Source organism: Anthonomus grandis, chromosome 2 (assembly GCF_022605725.1).
Source record: "Anthonomus grandis grandis chromosome 2, icAntGran1.3, whole genome shotgun sequence".
NCBI classification, from domain to species: domain Eukaryota; kingdom Metazoa; phylum Arthropoda; class Insecta; order Coleoptera; family Curculionidae; genus Anthonomus; species Anthonomus grandis.
Window position 1 is genome coordinate 20,108,449 of NC_065547.1, and position 20,681 is coordinate 20,129,129.

The following is a 20,681-nucleotide window of genomic DNA, read 5'->3' on the forward strand; positions in this document are numbered from 1 at the left end:
CCCAAAGTGTTGTTGCATTGTCTCAAAAAAAAAGTTAGTGGTTTTACCCCTTCGACTTATAAAAAGTGTTAAATAGTTCAAAAAACATCCGTTGTTAAATTTGTCACAATTTCTAGGTGTGTAGTTTTAGTACTAAAACACACAAAGATATAAACATAAATGTTTATAATTTTAGAATTTCGTAATTTGTTAGCCTTAACTGGAAAAGGCCCACAGTACTCCAAACCTAAAAGTAAGAATTTTCAGGAATAATTCTATTTTCTGATTAGTACTTCCATTAATTAATAGGTTAATTGAAATTGACTTATTTCTAAAACATGAAATGCATTTTCTCAAAATCTTTTTCGCTGTTGTTAGACCTGAATAAACTTTTGTTTGCTTTTTATGCTAACGCTGTTATTTTTAAAAATTACTAAAATAATTGGTTTCAAACATTCTCTTTATACAACCTTTATAAATAACTTTACCTACCTTATTAACTGGATTCAAGTTCTATTATAGACAGAGAACCATACCGCCTGTTAGATTTGTTTCAACAATTATGTTTGAATCTGAAAATTAATGCAATTATTCTTTGCAATTTTAGTATCGATGAATATTTTGAAATAAGATCACATAGTTTGATATGTATAGTAAAAGTCGATGATTGCTATTTAGGTCTTTTTTCTGGAATATGTATCTATTTTTTGTTTAGGCCAAAATTGTTCATCTACTACTAACCAAGGAAAGCTCACTTCACCATAATGCAGGAATTCACAAAATATCTGATTTTTTCCCCCAGAAATGAGGTCTGCAGGCTTTCTTTGAAGGGAACCTGCCTTCACTCCTAGAGTCTATTTAATTTGAGAGTCACAGTGTTATGATAAATTACATTTTATATAAAAAAAACCTTTCTTTCAATCACATAGCTACTAAGATAAGAAAAATATATCACAAATTTTATCAACTTAAAGAATAGCTTCCTGAAAATAATATATTAGTTATTTACAATCACTTGTAGAATCAGTTATATCACCAATACGGTTTTCTATCGTATTAATTTATAGATTCCTCGGTCATATCTTGGGCTATGTTTCTCCCATGAAAAAGAACGTAGTCCGTTTAAACAAAGATGGTGGGGCGTACAATTGTTTTTGCAATAATCCACTTTAACTTCTTAACGGTTTGGCCGATTTGAATAAGTTTAGTATCGTTGAAATAAGCACCTTGAACAGTAAGAATCAACCAAGATATAGTTAATTTAGTTGAATCCTTTATCGCCAGGGATTAGTTTTGATACCTTGACCCAAAAATCCTAAAAAAAAATCACTTTTTCTTTAGGAAAAAGTAGACAAATACCATCCAAAGAAGCCACTGAAAACCGTTATTCAAAATTTCGTTGTTAACTGGCAATATTGGGAAAATGAGATTAATGGATCTTTGAAGGCCAAGGATCGCGCGGTAAATTTCCTAAAACTATTAAAAATTTAGGTACAAAATAGATAAAATAAGTAAAAATAGGCAAATGTGAGTTTAAAAAATATATATTACTTATAGTACATTCATGTTGCTCAAAGGGACAAAACGCGTCCTGGACTTATTAGGTCACTTTAATATTATAGGTATAATCAAGGGTATATTATAGTTAATTTTCTGAATTATTTTTATGATAATATAATCTGTGGCTCTCGAGAAAGTTCGTTAGCATTAATTTGGGGATTTATTTTGACATGACAGGAGATTATTAACATTCTGTTCGATATTTAGCCTATAGCTATGTGTATGGATGTTATTCGTTATTAACAGGCGCTGAGCCAAAAACACAAACACGCGATAGTGATATCGTGGTTAAATGGCAAATACTTAGCAAATAGAAAGTGCGGGCACCGATGGTCGCATTTTAAAAACACTAAAAATAAATCGGCAGCATACTAAATACTTCGAAATCAGCATTTTAGAAAAGATCACAGATCCAAGAAACTGCAGTTTCTAAATTTAAACACAACAGAATAATTTACAAATAACGGCGGTTGTTATCTTATAATGCATCGTGATCCATTTTTTAAGGCCTACCTAAAAGTGTAGGGTGCTTTTCGAAACAATCTCTTACGCCATCGATAAAATACCGAAGTACGACAAAAGTTAGTTAATGAACGCACTTTTAAATTCGGTTTTTTAAGTTCTTCTTTTCTGTTTTTTAAGTCAAAACTGGCGGAGGATTCAACTAAATTAAATATATTTTGGTTGATTTTTAAGAAATCAGCGTTTTAACGTTACCAAATTTGTTAAAATCAGCCGAACCGTTGAAAAGTATAAGCAGGTTATTGCAAATACAATTGAACGCCCCATCATCTTTGCTTTTAAAATAACTGATTTTTTTATGAAGGAGATAAAAACGAGAGATAAACTGGTTTCCTCAAAAAAGTTTTTAAAATTCTAAATTAAAGAAAATTCAAATTTAAAATTTAAGATAACAGTTATACGCCGACAGCATACGACGAATGGTTCCCGAGATATGGCCGAGGCGCAGCCTTATTGGGTCACCCGGCACATACGAGGAGTTGTTAGATTGAAATTTGTATTGGGGAGCAATTATGAAGAACTAAAATTACCTTAAACATTGTTACTCGGCGAATTTCTCAAGGATTGTTTGTTTTCCTATGTAAAATAATGTTTATTTCTAGACTTTGTTACTTTTATACTTACATACTTACTATTTTGCCATATGTGTACTAATATAGTTTTAAATATTTTTAATTCCATATATCCTGGACTTTTGCTACGATATTTAGAATGCTAATAGCTGCTTGTTACATATAAATTCAAGTTTTTTTTTAGTGATCGAAGGGTTAAAAACCAAAGAAGAAGGGTACATATCACCCTAGAATTACCCTGGTCTGCCGATCGAGCGATTCAACAGTTCGGACGCACTCATAGAAGTAACCAAGTAAATGCTCCAGAATATATTTTCCTTATATCTGACTTAGCCGGTGAACGGAGATTTGCTTCGATTGTTGCGAAAAGGTAATAGCGAGTCATAAAAAAAATAGAAACAAGAACACATTCAACTTACCTAATTTCAGGTTGGAAAGCTTAGGGGCCTTGACACATGGTGATAGAAGGGCAACAGAAACCAGAGATCTCAGCCAGTTTAACATCGATAACAAATATGGAAGGGCAGCACTAGAGGCAACAATGAAAGCCGTTATGGGATATGAATCACCTGTAGTTCCGCCGCCGAAAGATTATAAAGGAGATTTCTTTAAAGATGTTGCTGGTGCCTTGGTAAGTTAGTGCATTTATTTTCCAAAACGCGAAAAGACAAATTTGGAGGGATTGTAGAGGGTGTCAAAATAAGCAAGTTTGTGCAATAAACTTCTATTTGAAAATCGTTAGATTTTAAGATACAGGGTGATAAAATTTTAATAAAAAATATAATTTTCTTAGAACATCGAAAAGCTAGAATTAGCATTGCCGTGGAACTATGGGCAGTTTGTTTGCTTGCAACATCTCTGATGAAATGATGTCAAATGCTTATGTAGAAATGGCAAAAAACACACGTTATAATATCATAAAAGTTTATTACTTATTTTGACAGACACGAAACAATACTATTCCTCTTTAAAAAAATGTGAAGCATTTTTTTTTCATAAAATATGATAAGATTCTCTATAAAGAAGTCAACATTCAAACAATGTAAACACAAAGCCGTTTGTCAAGTTTGCGAAATATCATTCGCAAGATGACATCAGCTTTTGCCTGCGGTGTTCCCATTTCAAATTTTTTAGAAGCGGTTTTAGGAATCAGATTGTTAATATTTTTTTTTTGCTTTGACGATGGTATTTTTACGCAAACTCTAACATCAATAAGTTCAATTATCATTATTGTATGTGTTGATATATAGCTGAAAATGTCCTCATATGAAAATGCGTGTAAACTTGACAACAGAGAATCGATGAATATGTTTATAAACAAAACACCCCTCTTGTCCCTATGCAAATGTTGAACTCAGACAAAGTTGTGGTTTACTAATTCTAGCCTTTCAGTGTTCTAAGATTATTTTTCACGATAAATTTGATATCCACGTAGATATTTTTCTGAAAATTAGTAGGTACTTTTTATGCATCTTGTTTACCATGGCATCCATGCGGACTAGAACCTAGTGAACTCTTAAAAAAAACGGTACGCCACTTTTTTTCTTCAAATAAAAAATATTTTTTAAATCCTCATTTAATTTAGAGTAAATCTCGTTTCCTGGCTTTGTTTTCTCCGACGTACCGTTTTCGCATAAAAAAATAAAATCCGTGTTCAAAATTTATTTCTCACAAAATCTTTAATTTTTAGTTTTATCCGTTTGATAATATATACGGTATTTATTATAAGGATAAAAAATTACCTGCTTTTAATGTGGAATTCGGTACCAGTAAGTCAATTTTTGCCATTGTTAATGTTTCATATTAAATCAGTATTCTTAGTATAGCAACCACTTGCCTGGTATCTACGTGTTAATATTTTTAGCAAGAAATTGATAAATAATTAAAAAATAGGTGTTTTAAAATTAAGGTCATTTGGATTACGCTGACATGCATCTAATTATAAGAGAATATAAATTCATAGAATTTTTGTGAAACTGGTGGCTTCCGACGTCTGCATATGATGTGGGAGCGGCTCCAAGTACTATTTAGCGGAATCTGAGATTAACAGCTGCATGCATACCATTTGCAAAAAGTTCAAGCCATGGGTCCACATGATTTCATGCCGCGATGCCGGTTTTGTATGTGGTGGTTGCAGCAGGAACTGATGCTGGAACTTGTTTTGGCCGCTAGGTGGCTTTGGGGTGAGCTATTGCTGGACGTGCAGAGGTTGTCTATGTACTGGGAACATTTGAAAGAGTTCGACAAAACATAAGCCGCCAGCTTTGCAACGAAAGATTTGGCGGACACTTTGTGTTTGGACTTTAAAAATAATAATTTATAAAAACGTGGCAACGTGCGCGCGACGCTTAGTCGAGATGGGAGAGAGTCGTGAAGCGATTACGATGACGCCATGAACGCGAGAGTAAAGCGGCCCACACACCTTGATGTATGCGATGCAGGCATCGATTCTATATTTCACGAAACTTGAATCAGTTGCATAAGCGCCCACTCAAATCGAAACCTGTTGCATTGTCTGAATCGACTCGATGTTCACAAAAACAGTTGGGTTAAGTTATTTTTAAAAAATAGGGTGCTAGTATTTGCTTGTCAAATAACATAAGGCACGTTTTGCCAACGCCAGTTTTATTAGCAGTAGTTGGGTCACTTTTTATACTCCATAAAAGAAAAAGGAAACCAAAAAGAAAATGGTCCAAAAGATGATTTGTCGAAAAAAAAACGTTATTCAAATGACAAGTTATTGAAGGAGCTAAAAGTACGTGAGCCAGCGGACTATTCGAACTACCTCCATATGAACGAAAAATGTTTTGAACAAAATTCCCCACCGAATTGAAAAAGTAAATACGATAATGAGGGAGTCCGTTACTACAGAAGAAAGATTGGCTATAACGCTGAGATATTTAGCTACTGGTAATAGTTATGAAGATTTAAAGTTTTCTATTGCGATTTCTCCTCAGCTATTGGGCAAAATTATTCCTGAAACGTGTACTGCTATATACGAGGAATTCTCAAAGGAAGGATACTTCTTAAAGGTAAATATATACAATAAATTATATCTATTTATTTAAAATAAACATATTAAAGCACAGCTTAAAACTACTGACTATTGAAATGCAAGAATTTGTTAAAACTTTAAAAATTTTGTGGTTCAGTTATATCATGAAGTTAAAATGTACTGGTATCATTTATAGGTCTTAGTATATGTAGGAGTAACAACTGTATTTAAAGAATTATTATTTTTACAATATTGAACATTCTTATTTACTTGAAATTGGTATGTTTCAAACCCCTGACTTTGTTTAATAGAAACCATCGTATGTTCAATGAGCTTATTTATTTTGGCATAATCAATAACATCACGCATTCATTTTTCTACAAAATTAAGTTGATCAGGGGAAAGGGACCTTAGATCAAATGCCATTTTTTTGTCCATAGCATCATATTTATCATTAACATGTGTAGAAAGATTATGATTGTTAGAAAAATTGTAATTTGCCAATGTTTTAGTTGCAATATTGAGAAATTCCTTTTCTTGGGGAATCTTCTGTCTTCTTGTAGTCAGACACGTCGAGGGAGTACTGCTCATACGTAAAGTACTTGGAGACTGAATGTTTGATAAGTCTGCGTTTGATGAATCATTGATTTCTAATTCTGTTAACTCATTTTTTTCAGTGTCCTACTTTTAAAAAAAATATGGAATAAAATTTGTATATGATTATTTAAAAAACAAATTAAAGTCCACGTGTTTTACATACATACCTCGTTCTGTTTTTTCGGTGCCACTCTCATTTATATTTGATTTTCCTTTTTGAGGCATTTCAGAATCTGCTATGAAACTTAATATATCATAATACCATAGGGATCGGACGTAAACTTAATCAGTGCCACTCCCAGATCTAAGAGAGTTTACGACTTTTTTTTATTTCTCGTCGAAAACTGCATCGCATGGTATGCATTTTTTAAACTACAAAGTCCTTATTTGCATTTGGAAATCTGTTCTTGGCCTTTTTTACGTTACGTTTAAGTTCTTCATATGCTTGGTTTCTTATGCTTTTGTCTGAATATTTTTTAGCCTTTGACTCTTTACTCCAAAAGACACTTATGCAGATAATAAATGTTTATAAACTCTTCCCAAAATTGACGATCACTTTACGTATTTCGATTTTTACGTATTTCGATAAAAAATAATATTCTAAAAACAATAATACTGTATTTTCCACTTTTTGTTTTATACTCATAAAAAAAATTACTTTTTTAAATTTTAAAATAGGGTGCCATGAATGCGTTGAAAGTTTTAATTTTTAATCCAGTAATCACAAAAAAATAGTTTTCGTTACATTTTATGACTTAAATCTTTCATACTCCTATTTAAAATGTCTAAACCAACCAAGTCACATAAATAAACGCATTTAATCAATAAAAATAGCATAGAAGGCTTTTGATTGCTTGAATAGGATGTGTTTTGACGTGTTCTTCAATTATTTTTCAATTGACATAATACATAACATCTTGTTGATATGCCGCACGCTATATTGCCGCGCATACGTACTTTCATTAGACAAGAAGGTGGTCGGTTCGAACATGATATGTTAAAATAGTTTGTAAACCTCATATTTTTTCTGTTTGTTTACCGTTTGTGTTAAAACCTTCAACACATTCACGGCACCCTATTTTAAAATTGGTAAATATAGTAAATATAACTAAAATTTAGTAAATATAGTATCATTGTTTATAGAATATTATTTTCTATCGAAATATGTAATAATATTCCAAGTGTCCCATTTAAAATAAGTTAATAAGTTGTTAAACTGTTAACCTGTTAAACCGGAAGTGGTGGAAAACAATACAATATGTCAAAAGATGCTTTTATAACTATTCTATCGATATACCAAATTTTATTTGTTTATCTTGAAAAGTAAAAAAGTTATTGAGTGTAATTAAAAGTGTTCCCTTTTTTCTGTGTCATCCGGTATACACGCTGAAACTTACATCAGCATCACCGACTCGGCGTCGTGGCTTGCCGACCAAAATGGGATTCCAGACTCTGCATCGCTGCAAGCACAGAACACAAATATAGTGAAGTGGTGGTTGCATACAAACTGGTCGAAATTTCTCTGACAAATCTGCTAGCGTCCTCTCGTTAGACAACGGAAACTATTGTAACTAACCTGACCATTTCGCGTAACTAATTGGACCAATCAAAATGGTAGAAAGGCGTGGCCAAATTAGGGCGAAAAAATTCAACTTTCATTTAATAAGAAATCTCATGTTATTACTTAATCGCAATATCCATAGCAAACATCTAATCATAAAGGTTACTTTTTGATTAGGTGTTAGCATCAGATATTGATCAGGATAAAATAAAATTCTTTAGCCTTATTTCACATACATATCTTAATGAGTTAATGTACTCCGATAATCAGTTTACAATAGTGTACAACATATCACCAATTTCAAAATAAAATAAAATTATATACATAATATACAATATTAAGGAAGAAGTCCATTCTGATTTGGCTTATTAACACACATTTATTTGTTTATTTGTTCACATCCTATAACATTACAGTCCGATGGTTCTCTCTCACTCGCTCCCAGTACTCAGTAGAAATCTGCTAATCACGTATTGTTCAATTTTATTATAATTTTAACTGTTCACTAGATGTCGTGCAATGTACTATTAAAGTATTGTTTGTTATTGTTTAGAATTTGTGTATGTGTTAAGTAACCCAGTAAGTATTTTACAATTTCATAATTTTGTCATCTGTCAAGAAAATAATGTTCGTATATGTTTTTGAACTGTTTGAAATATATTTTAGAGTCTGATGATGGCAAGAACACTTGCCGAAATGCATCACTCCTGAAATTAGAGGATTATTTGTAGTTAAAAGACTTCCCCTACTAACTTTTCAATAATACACAATAATTCATTATAATAGATATTATATAAATTAGAATTAATCTAGAATTAATCTATCTGAAGATTTTTGTGTTATTTTCTTATCATACATGTAAACACATTACCATTAGGTTAATAATACCCCTATTTTACTAACACAAACAGATTCTATAGATGATAATAATATATTAATAATAAATGTTTTTTGTAGTGTGTCCGCTACATTACGCTACGTCGCTACGTTACTTGTAGTGTGTGAGTTACCGATAGTATCTCCATACTATCGGTATTGCGGACAACCCGGAATGCCGATGGTGCTGTGAGGAGGATGAAACCGTTGACCATGTAGTCGGGGAGTGCCCAGCACTCACGCGCGCCAGGTTCAAATACTTGGGTAACACTTTCAGTGTACCGAGTGATCTCAGACCAGAGAGCCTTATCGGTTTCTCTAAGGCCGTTGGGCTCTGGTAACCCCTGGTGGGGCATGACTGGTCCATTAGAAGACCTATATGCATATTGGCAGCCCACTGTTTCGACAATTCAAATGTTTTTTATTTGCAAAAATACAATACACAAAATATTTATAAGTGTAGTACAAAACTATACATGCAAATAAAAGGCCGACAATTTGAAATTTCTACAGTGCAGATTCTAAGTCTTCAATATTGTGACCCCAAAAAGAAGGAACATTTTATAAAGTATGTAGTTCACCTAGCACATAATCTTTTTGAATAATACTTAAGATTAATGACATAAGTAATAACGTCCCTGTACTAAACCTACACAAGTTAAATAGAATAGAATATATAATCTATATTACTAAAAGTGATTTAAAAACAACATGCCAGATGCAGACATAAAGAGCAAAAAAATACATACATGAAATATAACTACACCTAAATTAAATATTTTATAAAAATGTAAAATAATTTTTTTGTAAAAAAAAAATATTTCACTGCTGAATGAATTATCTTTGTTTATTATATATTTCTTTCTGTTTCTTAAAGAAAAATTTATATTCTAAAAACTAATTAAAAATTCTATAACAGAGTATTATATTAGTATAAAAAAACAATATATTTATCTGCAATACCAAATAAACTCTTTAAAAATGAAAACAACTTATAAGGTGTTTTTTTTAGAGGCGGAGAACTTTAAATTGAAATTAAACACAAAATATTTTATTGATATGAACGAATTTGCTTTTATATTAAATAATTTTTTTTGGCATTAGTATTTAAACATGATTTCGGGCATGTGACCCCCACGGCTGGCGCGTACGTGGCGTAATCTAGAGGTCCAATTTTCACACACTCTTTCCAGTACTGCAGGCTGTATTTTGCCAATCACACGTCGTATGTTAGCTTCCAAGTGCTCAAGTGTTTCGGGTTTATCAGCGTAGACATGCGACTTAACATAGCCCCAAAGAAAATAATCTAATGGCGTCAAGTCGCACGAACGAGCTGGCCAGTTTACAGGTCCATTCCCTGAAATTATTCGTTGCTCGAATGTTTCTTGCAGTAAATTAATTGTTTGGCGTGTTGTATGGCACGTGGCACCGTCCTGCTGAAACCACATTTTTGCAACGCCTGCAACGGCTTCCAATTGAGGCACAGAAAAGTTGGTTATCATGTTTCTGTATCGCTCACTGTTTACTGTAACGTTCTGACCATCAGCATTTCTGAAGACATAAGGACCAATGATTTCACCGGCCCATAAAGCACACCAAACGGTTAGTTTTTCTGGATGTAACGGTTTTTCGCCAATAGCTCGTGGATTCACATCCCCCCAAATTCGAAAATTCTGCTTGTTTACATAGCCATTTAACCAAAAGTGTGCTTCATCACTGAACAAAATTTTCATATGAAATCGTGGATCAACAGCAATCTTTCCTTCCGCCCATTCAGGTAATGTACAGCGCAAAAGATGATCGTGGGGTTTCAACTCCCGGACAAGTTGAATTTTATATGCTCGCAATCCGAGATCTTTGCGCAAAATTTTCCATAAAGTGGGTGGACATAAGTTCACTTGTTGAGAACGACGACGAATTGACACATTTGGATCATTATCAACACTATGCTGCACAGCAGCTATCGCTTGTTGCGTGCGCACTGTACGGCATCTTACGGGATGCGTATTGTCGACTAGAGTAAAAGTATTGCGAAAACGATCAACAGTTTCTCGAATTAATCTCTCTGAAGGACGATTATGAGCACCATAAAGCACTCACGTAATGCCCGATGTGTTAGTCGAATAGAACCATGTCTTTCAAAATAAATTTGAACAATTTGGAAACGTTGCTCCGGAGTGAGTCTGTTCATGATGAATTGCCAAACCAAACTAATCTAAAAATAACCCAGAACTGTGAGGTCGGCTGTCATAAAAAACAGTGTTGCCAAAGGAAAATTTTCCGCCTCTAAAATAAAACACCCTTTAGTATGGCATATATCACATACATAGTATATTTGTTGGTATCCGATAATACTAGCAACATAACTTGGAACTATAAAATTTAAAAAAAAAACTAAATTCAAAGACTAACTAAATTCAATGCCTCTAGAAAATTAAAAAAACAAGTTATAACAAAAACATTCACTTTGATCCATTCTGGGTGCTCAGCTCTGTTAGTCTCTATACCTATGTCTTGTCTCACTGAAATACAATGCAAAAATAGGTAGTGTAAACCTTATAAGTAAATTCTCTGAATGATTCCTGTGAAAAATTATGACAAAAGAAGTTTTTAAATAAATCGGTATTGTAGTGTAAATCCAGCAGAATCGGCATTATTAACATTTGATGGAGAAAATTGATCAGAACAAATTCTATAGCTCAGTCTTAATAAAATTTACATTGCATATCTCTCCATGTTTTTCTTGTAATGGGGACTGAAGGAAATTGAAAAATATTTTATTACTGTTAATTACTATTAATATGTATCTGAACCATTCTTACATGAAGGATACTTACATGAAAATTTTAATCAATTTTTTAATTGACAAAAGAAAATGAGGGGCCAGACATTTATTCATAATAATCAAGTTAAAAATTTAATATTTGAAAGGTGAAACATCTTGATTGCAACCAACTAAATTACAGACTAAAAATTGACGATAATAAAAATATGACGATAATAGAAATATGATATGACAAATGATGTTCTCAGTCATGTCATCATCAATGTCAACGTCATACTTTGATCAGTCAATGTCAACGTCATATCTATCTGCTCCTGCCAATTTTGCCAAGCAAGATGGCCGAAATACGATTCCGATTTTTACCATACAAGCTTAATACATGTGGCTGCAAGCCGCAACTGATGCCAAATACGTCATTCAGTAAAACACAAAGTGCAACTTGCATCATGAAACATAAGAGTCGATGCCTGCATCACAGCATACATCAAGGTGGGCCGCTTAATGAAGGGAACGAAGATCGGCAGCATTCGTTGGTATAAGAAAGGAATAAAGGATGTAGAATTTGTATTACTTTGTAAAATTTAAAATTAAATAAGTTATATTCGAATATCTTGCGCGAAAGAGCTTATATCCGAATATAATAATAAATTAAAAAGTCTTTTAACGGAGAGCCATAACGCACATTTGGCAACATCACATTCACATGTTCATAGGGGTTTTGGCGGGGTTGCCAAGCTACCAGATCTCGGATTACCAACGTTTTATGGTAAATATGAAATCTGGTACGGTTTTAAAAATGTGTTTGACTCGGTGGTCAATAATCGACCCGATTTAAGTGTTATTGTTAAATTTTTATATTTGAAAATTTGTTGTAAAGATGATGCTCTAATGCTTATCGATTCTTTAGATGTCAGGGCATCAAAATATACTATAGCATTAGATTTATTACAGAAACGATATGAAAATAAACGTGTAATCATTATCATTAATCACCACGTTAATAATCTTTTGATTAATTTACCCAACGTTTCAAAAGAATCCTCTGTACAGCTAAGTAAACTATTGGACACCTCATCAAGCAGATTCATCAGCATAAAACTGCTTTAGAAAAATTAAATCTACCTGTTCAATATTGGGATATCTTACTCATTTCTGTAATATTACAAAAAGTCGACAATCGTACTAAACGGGAATAGGAAAGTAAGCAGAGAAATCAAAACTTACCGACAATAAATGATTTAACAGATTTTTTAACAAAAAAGTGCTTTACACTTGAATCATACATAATGATTTTGTAAAATCTATTGTTTGATTGTTGCGAAAATACGTCACGGCAACAAAATAGAGGTTTTTTAACAAACTCAGAATGTTTTATTTCAACGGGAAAATCGTATGAAAATCAATGTTATGTTTTTCAAGAAAATCATTTTATTTATCGCTGTCCAAAATTTTCTAATTTAATAAATTAGCAAATATGATAAGTATAATGAAGTTGAAAAACACAAATTATGCACCAATTGTTCGCAATCGGGACATTCAAAATTCGAATTGAGTCCAGTGGATGCAAAAAATGTTAGTTGGAACACAACACGTTTTCACATAACGATCAATATACACATGTTTATCAAAGAATTGGTAATCAAAGCGGCAACGTCGCAACATTTCACCCACGAGCAGCGGCTACTGGAGGGTAACTCGAAACCGTCCACGGTGCGGTGACGTCACGGCCGATGCATCGATGCCAGCGTGAACCAAATCGCAGGGATAGAGAAATCGTAAGTTCGGGTGAATTATTAAGCGAACACGATGTGATTAGGAAGTAACAAGGAGTACAAAGCTTACGTACGATGAATAATTCAATAAGCAATAATCCAATATTATCCGATGGTTTTACATCTTACTCGATCTTTGACAAGAATCACGTTTAAAGAGGTGGAAAATTAGTAAAAATTTAAAATTTCAGGGAACAGCAATCAAATTTTGTCACTAAAGTGACAAATAACGATTTATACGAATCCTTAAAAAGATTTTGGCAAATTGAAGATTTATCGAACGAAAAAGTGTTGTCCAAAGATGAACAATATTGCGAACACTGTTTTAACAAAACTACAAGAATTTGATTTGAACACCGATTTGGTGCCGATGGCTCTCTTATTGTTAAATATCCGTTTAAACAATACGTTGAGAAACATTTAGGAGACTCCAAATCGGTAGCGTTTTAAGCATTTAGAAGCACGGTTAAACAAAAATCAAGACTTAAGAGAGCAGTACATAGCTTTTGTGCTGTAATATGAGACATTAGGGCACATGGCTTTTAAGTATAATTTAGATTTTGATAAATCAATTAACAGTCAATAATTTTTTATGCCTCATACTACTGTTTTGAGGGATTCTTTGTTGTAAAGTGCAGAGTGGTCTTTGATGTGAGCGCAAAAAGTGAATCAGGAATCTCGTTTAATGATATAATATTGGTAGGACCGACAATACAATCTGATCTTACTTTGTAAAATTTAAAATTAAATAAGTTATACAGTCCAATTTCATTTAAATTGGTGGTCCTTCGGCACACGATCCACGAAACACCTTGAGTAGTTCTTATGAGCTATGTACGACATCAATAAATTTGTAACAATCACTTTTTTTCTTTTTGTTTTCTGGAGGGTGTTCGAGTAAAAAGCAGTCAAATAAAAGCTATCAAAAACATGTATGTTTTTTTTTAATTAAAGAATTTGAATCAGTAGATATTTATAAAACCTAAAAATCAAAGAATTGTATTGCAATTGTTTTTCCAACAATGAATACCTACCGTATATATTATCAAACGGATGATAACGGAAGATTGACAAAGTTTCTATTTGAAAAAACAGTGGTGTACCATTTTTTTAAAAGAATTTACGAGGAACCCGGCATGAACGCTACTTGTAAAATAAAAAGTTCAATTATGTATTAGAAAATAGTACTAAATGCATAGAAACTACCTACTAAGAAAAAAGTGTACAGAAATGTCAAATTTATCGTGAAAAATAAAAATTTTTATTAAAAGGTGATCACTTGTATCTGATAATCTGGTCATTTTGGGATAGGGGCTTATAGCGCAAACTTGCTTATTTTGAGGCCTTCTACAACCCATCCAAGTTTGTCCCAATAATTATGAAACATCCTGTATAATTTTTGGTTTACTGGTGACGAATAGAACTAAATATTGGAAACAACCAAAGCAATAACCAAACTAATTGTCTATAGCCCGCTTTATGCAGCCAAAATTTTTCTGATATGAAAATTTTTCCTAATCACTCCGTCGTTTTTGGTTCAAAAAATCCTTTAAAGCTTTGCAGGCAACCCAGCAATGACTTTCTCACGAAAGAAATATTTTTTAAAACTGAGATGCGTCACGAATATTCTATCTCAATGAATATTTTATCTCAAAAGGAATATGTCAAGGATCCGACATGTATCATGAACAATTGTGAGGTCTATCACAGATCAGATACTATAATTATATAATTATATCTGCATTAAAACTGACACAAAAAAGTCGTTTTTATTTCAGTATATATGTTTATCTTTTTTATGCTACTAGGTCAACTTTATATGGCCTATAAGATCAAATTTCAAGTAGGGTAAAAAATTAATTAATTTTTAAAATTTAAACATAGTTCGTCAAATATTGGTAAAAGTACTATAAAGTTATGTGAATGGAAAGCGTCTAGTTCAGAAAAATGACCTTCTTTCTTAATCACCCACTGTATTACTATGCGTAAATATTACTAAAGTTGGTATTCTTTTTATGAAGTTAAGTAAATTTGAGAAAAAGTGCCTTTGTGCGATGTCACACACATAGATACTGATTGAGGGTCGCAATATATTAACCAGCGAAGTGCGGAGCTAACCTTATTTCGAAAATACAAAAAAAAATCACAAATTTGTCAGGTGCAAAGTTCAAGTGAAACCCAACTTTTACTCTGAAAAGTCGGCATTTGTGTAGTTTTTTCGGTTATGTTTATCTCGATATTATAGTAAAAGATAATATGTGATTTTTGAGAAAAAAGGTAATCTGAAAGTATATCTCGTTGGAAAATTTTCTGGTTGAAACTTTTTTATCACATACGTGGTTTTTTAAATAAATTAGACCATTTTTTTAAAATAGATTTTATAAAATTCATAATTTTTATAATGTTTAAAACACTTAACTTTAAAAGCAGCGTTAAGTTTTCTATATTATTTTTTCATTATTACCTCCTTCACTGTTACAGCATGGTGGAAAAAAATAATTGTAATTAAAACTATAAATTTATATACGGGGTGTCCCAAAAGTATGAACACACCCAAAAATCTTGGGAAATATGGGCGCTAGAAAAAATCTTTCAATCGGTATCAATCGGTGCATCTGATGGTGACCTTAAACTTGCCCTTGAGCTTGACCTTCAAGGTTATTTGACGGTCAAAGCGATTTTTTTAAATGGGAACCTCTATTTTTGACACCGGATTCTGAAAGAGCGGAAAATTTTACGTCCGGGTATGTATTCAGGTATGAGGAGGTATGAGGTTGAAGTAATCCCGAGAGGTCAAATAATAAGGATTTCTATTTGAAGAAATGAGGTCGACCTTCAAATGACCTTGAAAATGAGGTTCAACGTCAAATCCAAGGTCACCGTTGGGTTCCTCGTTAAGACTTACCTAGGGTATGACCTTTATTTGTTTTCTTTTACCACTGAACTCGCGAGATTTTTAAGAAGTCATTATTTGACCTCTCGGGATTACTTCAACCTCATACCTCAATACATACCCGGACGTAAAATTTTCCGCTCTTTCAGAATTCGGTGTCAAAAATAGGGGTTCCCATTAAAAAAAATCGCTTTGACCTTCAAATAACCTTGAAGGTCAAGCTCAAGGGCAAGTTTAAGGTCACCATCAGATGCACCGATTGATTCCCCAAAACTTTTGCATTTAATGATTTTTTCTAGCGCCCATATTTCCCAAGATTTTTGGGTGTGTCCATACTTTTGGGACACCCTGTATATGGCAAATTTAATATTACAATAATTAGTCAATATATTGAAATGTTATGTAACTTATTTAAAAGAGAGTTTTTAATTATTTAATTTAAATATTTAAAGTAATCTTCTTTTTAGGTTGGAGTAGGACTCATAGTAAATAGCGAAAATATGCCTGGAGTCTTGTCTTTGGATAAAGACTATAACAATATGTCAAAGTTCCTTAATCGAATACTTGGAATGCCAGTAGAATTACAAAATAGGTTATTTAAGTAAGTATTGTCTCCAGTAACATATAGAGTGCTTTCATTTTAAAACGAACCACCCTTAATAACTTCTTAAAAAAGACACGTGAAACTAGATATATACAGGGCGACGTTTAATTTTTTATTTGACAAAGTTCATTTCTGTCAATCGCCTTCTCACCCCCAGCTAACTTCATTTTGCTTTGTTAAATGAGAACCTCTATCCTGTGACACATCATTGTAAGCAGTATATAAATGTCGATTCAACAGTGCCAAAAAAAATTAAAGCGGTTGACGTATCAGCGAATAGTGACCAAAAAGGTCGGGGAATAATGGATATTTTACCGACCTCAAACTTTGGTATTTCAACTGGCTACCTTAAGGTTGGTATATCAGTTTAAAGGGCAATATAATCTCATATCTTCGAACCCACAGATGTAAATAGCTCCGCACTTTTGCGGAGCATTTTACATCTGTGTTCGAACCGAAAAAAAACAACATCGGTTGACCCGTAGTGCGGGCATACACGATCCGGGTTCAACGGATGCGGGAGAAACGCAGCGGTACCGCATTGGTAGAACAACACATAGGTTTAAATAGGAGGCAATACACGACGCGTTAGCACCGCATCGACGGAAGAGAAACGCAGCTTGCTGCGGTAGCAACAGGCGACGGACGACGGGATGGTCCTAGCCAACGCATGTATTTAAATGTATCTCGGTACACGTTCTGCTTGTAACGCGCGTTTTTGGTCATTTTCACCGAAATTATTACATTAAATATCTTGTTTTAATCCAGTTAACAATTCGCCAAATGATTTTTTAGACATTCTGTAATAATTGAAAAACTTATCATTATACTGCCGAATATTTGTATAAAATTTGTTCGATTTTTTTTTCTACACCACTTTCAAAATATGGATGCCTTCAATGTTTACGTTATACTGACTCTCGCAAAACATCTTCTGCTTCAAGACCACAAATAATTCTTAGCAATGAAGACATTATTTCTTGATGAAAGTCTCGAAGTAATTAAATTTCGGAATTTTTCCTAGTGCATATTCGTTTTGAACGCAGTATGTATCGCGTATATCCCATGCCGTCCGTTGAAACCGGATCGTGTATACCCGCACTACGCGAAGAGTACGCAAAAATGTGTTGTAATAAAAGACATTTTATCAACTTAAGTGGCTTGCAACCACTTGGTAAGTCAAGTGGTTGCCTCATAGCGTCACACATTATTTTAAATTAACAATATAAATTACACATAAAACGATTTAAAATTCTAAATTAAATTTTAAATTGTTTTGTGTATAATATGTTTTATATGTATTTTAAATATAATAATTTAAAATAATGTGTGACGCAAACAGCACCAACATTTTTTTTTGTAAAATATGCATCTATTATTTGCAAAAAAATAACTATTGTTATTTTACTAGTATTTTTTGCACTAAATAAGGTACAAAAATAACACTGCAGTAACTAGCATTTTTAATACGTTTAATTTTACGTTTAGTTAACATTTTAAAAAAGACCAGTTGATTATGATTGTTACAATTATCATTGTCGCGAATGTAAAGATATTAGCGGACAAACACTTGATGCCAATATTCGCGAGGAATTTCAAAACAGACTTCATTATTGTCTCGCGAATAATAGAGAATAATTTAATAAAATAAAATATATTAAGCTAAATTGTTTATTTTTTATTAAACACCTTTGTACACCCTTACTTTTTATATCTTTAAATTCTAAACCTAAACTAAACTTTTACACCTAAATTATTTAAATGCGTACTTCGGAATGGTATCTCTAAAACGATAGTTTTAACATATTTAATTTAATAAATTTTCTCTTTAATTCGCAATGACTGTCACCTAAAATTCGTCTCATTTGAATTCCTCAATATCTTGCATTATTTAAATATTATAGCTGTATTAGAATTATTCTTCAATATAAATAGGAATGTATTTGCTGGCAGCAAACTTGCTGTTTTGCTGGAACAAAGCGGAAATCAATTCTATTTTTTTACGTCTATTCAACATTTCTAAATGAATATCTATTGCATTGCAAAGAAACCTGTAGAAGCCGATTAAATAATTTATTTCTGTAAAAAAATTGGAAAATATAATACCTTAATCAATTGTCGAAAACGAAAATATTTTTAGTACGAAGGCATATTTTGAGGATTGGCAAATGTGTCATAATAACAAGTTTTTCTTGGAGCACTTGAAATACTTGGATCACGAATATCTCTGAGAGCGGCTACAGAATAGGAGAAACGATAACATTATTTTATATACTCATTATTTTATACACCCCGGAAAATCTCAGGTAGCATTTTTTTCTGAAACGGCGACATTAATAGTTCTTGTGACTAAACAACACCTTCCCACATTTTTCCTTTGTGATGACTTAAGAGGAGGAAAAGGAGATCAAAAGCAAAATTACGGATATAGAACTTGAGTTATGCGGCACTTTAGTTAGTTGAAAATTACTTCAAGCAGATTGTTGTATTATTAACGATGAATTGGTTGAAGTTTTACTTCATAATTTTAAAACTACTCGTTTTGTTGATACGCACAGTTGTGAATAATAAGGAGCTATATTAGTACTTCTATACTACTGTAAATGATTCTATTTTGGAAATAATATTTTTTCTAAATTTTAAGGCTCGTTTTCACTTTTTACTTCTATGGCATTCAGCTTTAGAAAGATGGCGTCAAGTGATGTTCTTGCTTTTATTCTTGTACCAAAGGAATAAGATGAATAAAAAAACGTGTGAGGGAAAAAATAGATTCAAAAAAGGGATCAGTTGGGAATATCTCCTATTCTTAAAAGAGAATTTTTCTATGAAAAAATATATCTGTATATTTTCTGCTTGCTCTCCATGTTGACTTGTTTAACCTTCAAGACAACTTTTATTTCACTGCTATTACTGTTACATAAAAAACGAGCTACACATCGCAAATATATTGGGTTTATATATATTTATTTAATCGTTATAAATTTAGGCCATCTCTTTAAACCATCAATAAACCAGATAATGTTTGAATAAAGGCTTGAATAACCACTCTTCTACAATCCTTTTCTTTTTAGATATTTTACGGATACATTAGCTGCGATTATAACGCAGGCAAAGAGGAGCGGTCGCTTTGACCTAGGCATTTTAGATTTAGGTGCTGGGGGTGAAGTCGTCAAACGCGTGAGGTGCGTCACCTTTATGAGGAAACACTCAACCGGAACTGCCCCTACAGAACTTCATACCGTTCATGTAGAGCGAGGAATGTCTTGGCCCGAAGCTCTAGAAAAATTTGCTGATCTTATTGGAGAAAATGAAGGATTCTGGGTGTCACATCAGGTACCAGTTAATATGTACTTGTTAATAGTTTTAAGCATGAACTTATTATAGCTAGGAATTTTTTTTCTATTTCTGCGAAATATACTAAACATGGGAAGAAAACACACAAACAAAGGAAAGAAGAAAGGTTTTAGATAGTAGATGGGTTTTTATGAGTCAACTTCTTATAGTTGACGTCATACATAATTTATTTTGGTCACCTGTCAAAAAACCTGCTTTCCACCCGTCAAACAATGTAAATAGCAGGTCGCAACCATTGTTTGACTGGTGGTAAGCAGGTTTTTTGACAGGTGACCAAAATAGATTATGTTTGACGCCAACTATAATTCTTTATTTCCCCTTAAATTTATTAGATTCAAAGCACACAAATCAAGTGGTTTTTAATGAATCAGAATTGCTTTCAATTATACATACAACGGATTGTCTGTAACATATTCTTATCAGTTTTCTTTATGTATTTGACAAAAGTAAAAATAGTACAAAACTTAGTATAAAAAAAGGTACTCTTAATCAATATTGATTACGTAAACGGTTTTCGAGGAAAAACTATTTTTATTAGTTTTGCACAAATATTATGCTATATTCCAGTATCTCTAAAGGTTTCAAGTTATGGCAATAATTTTCCATATAAT

General features: G+C 32.6%; 1 protein-coding gene across 3 annotated transcripts in view; it reads left to right on the top strand.

Moving 5' to 3' along the window:
* The window catches only part of LOC126748895 (protein strawberry notch), a 197,884-nt gene that overhangs the window by 151,344 nt on the left and 25,859 nt on the right, over window positions 1-20,681 (top strand). For all 3 annotated transcript variants that reach the window (XM_050458439.1, XM_050458431.1, XM_050458448.1), the window contains 4 exons: window positions 2,818-3,003; window positions 3,063-3,264; window positions 16,580-16,713; window positions 19,788-20,049. In XM_050458439.1, coding sequence (XP_050314396.1) covers window positions 2,818-3,003; window positions 3,063-3,264; window positions 16,580-16,713; window positions 19,788-20,049 — 784 coding nt within the window. The remainder of the gene's footprint in view (window positions 1-2,817; window positions 3,004-3,062; window positions 3,265-16,579; window positions 16,714-19,787; window positions 20,050-20,681) is intronic.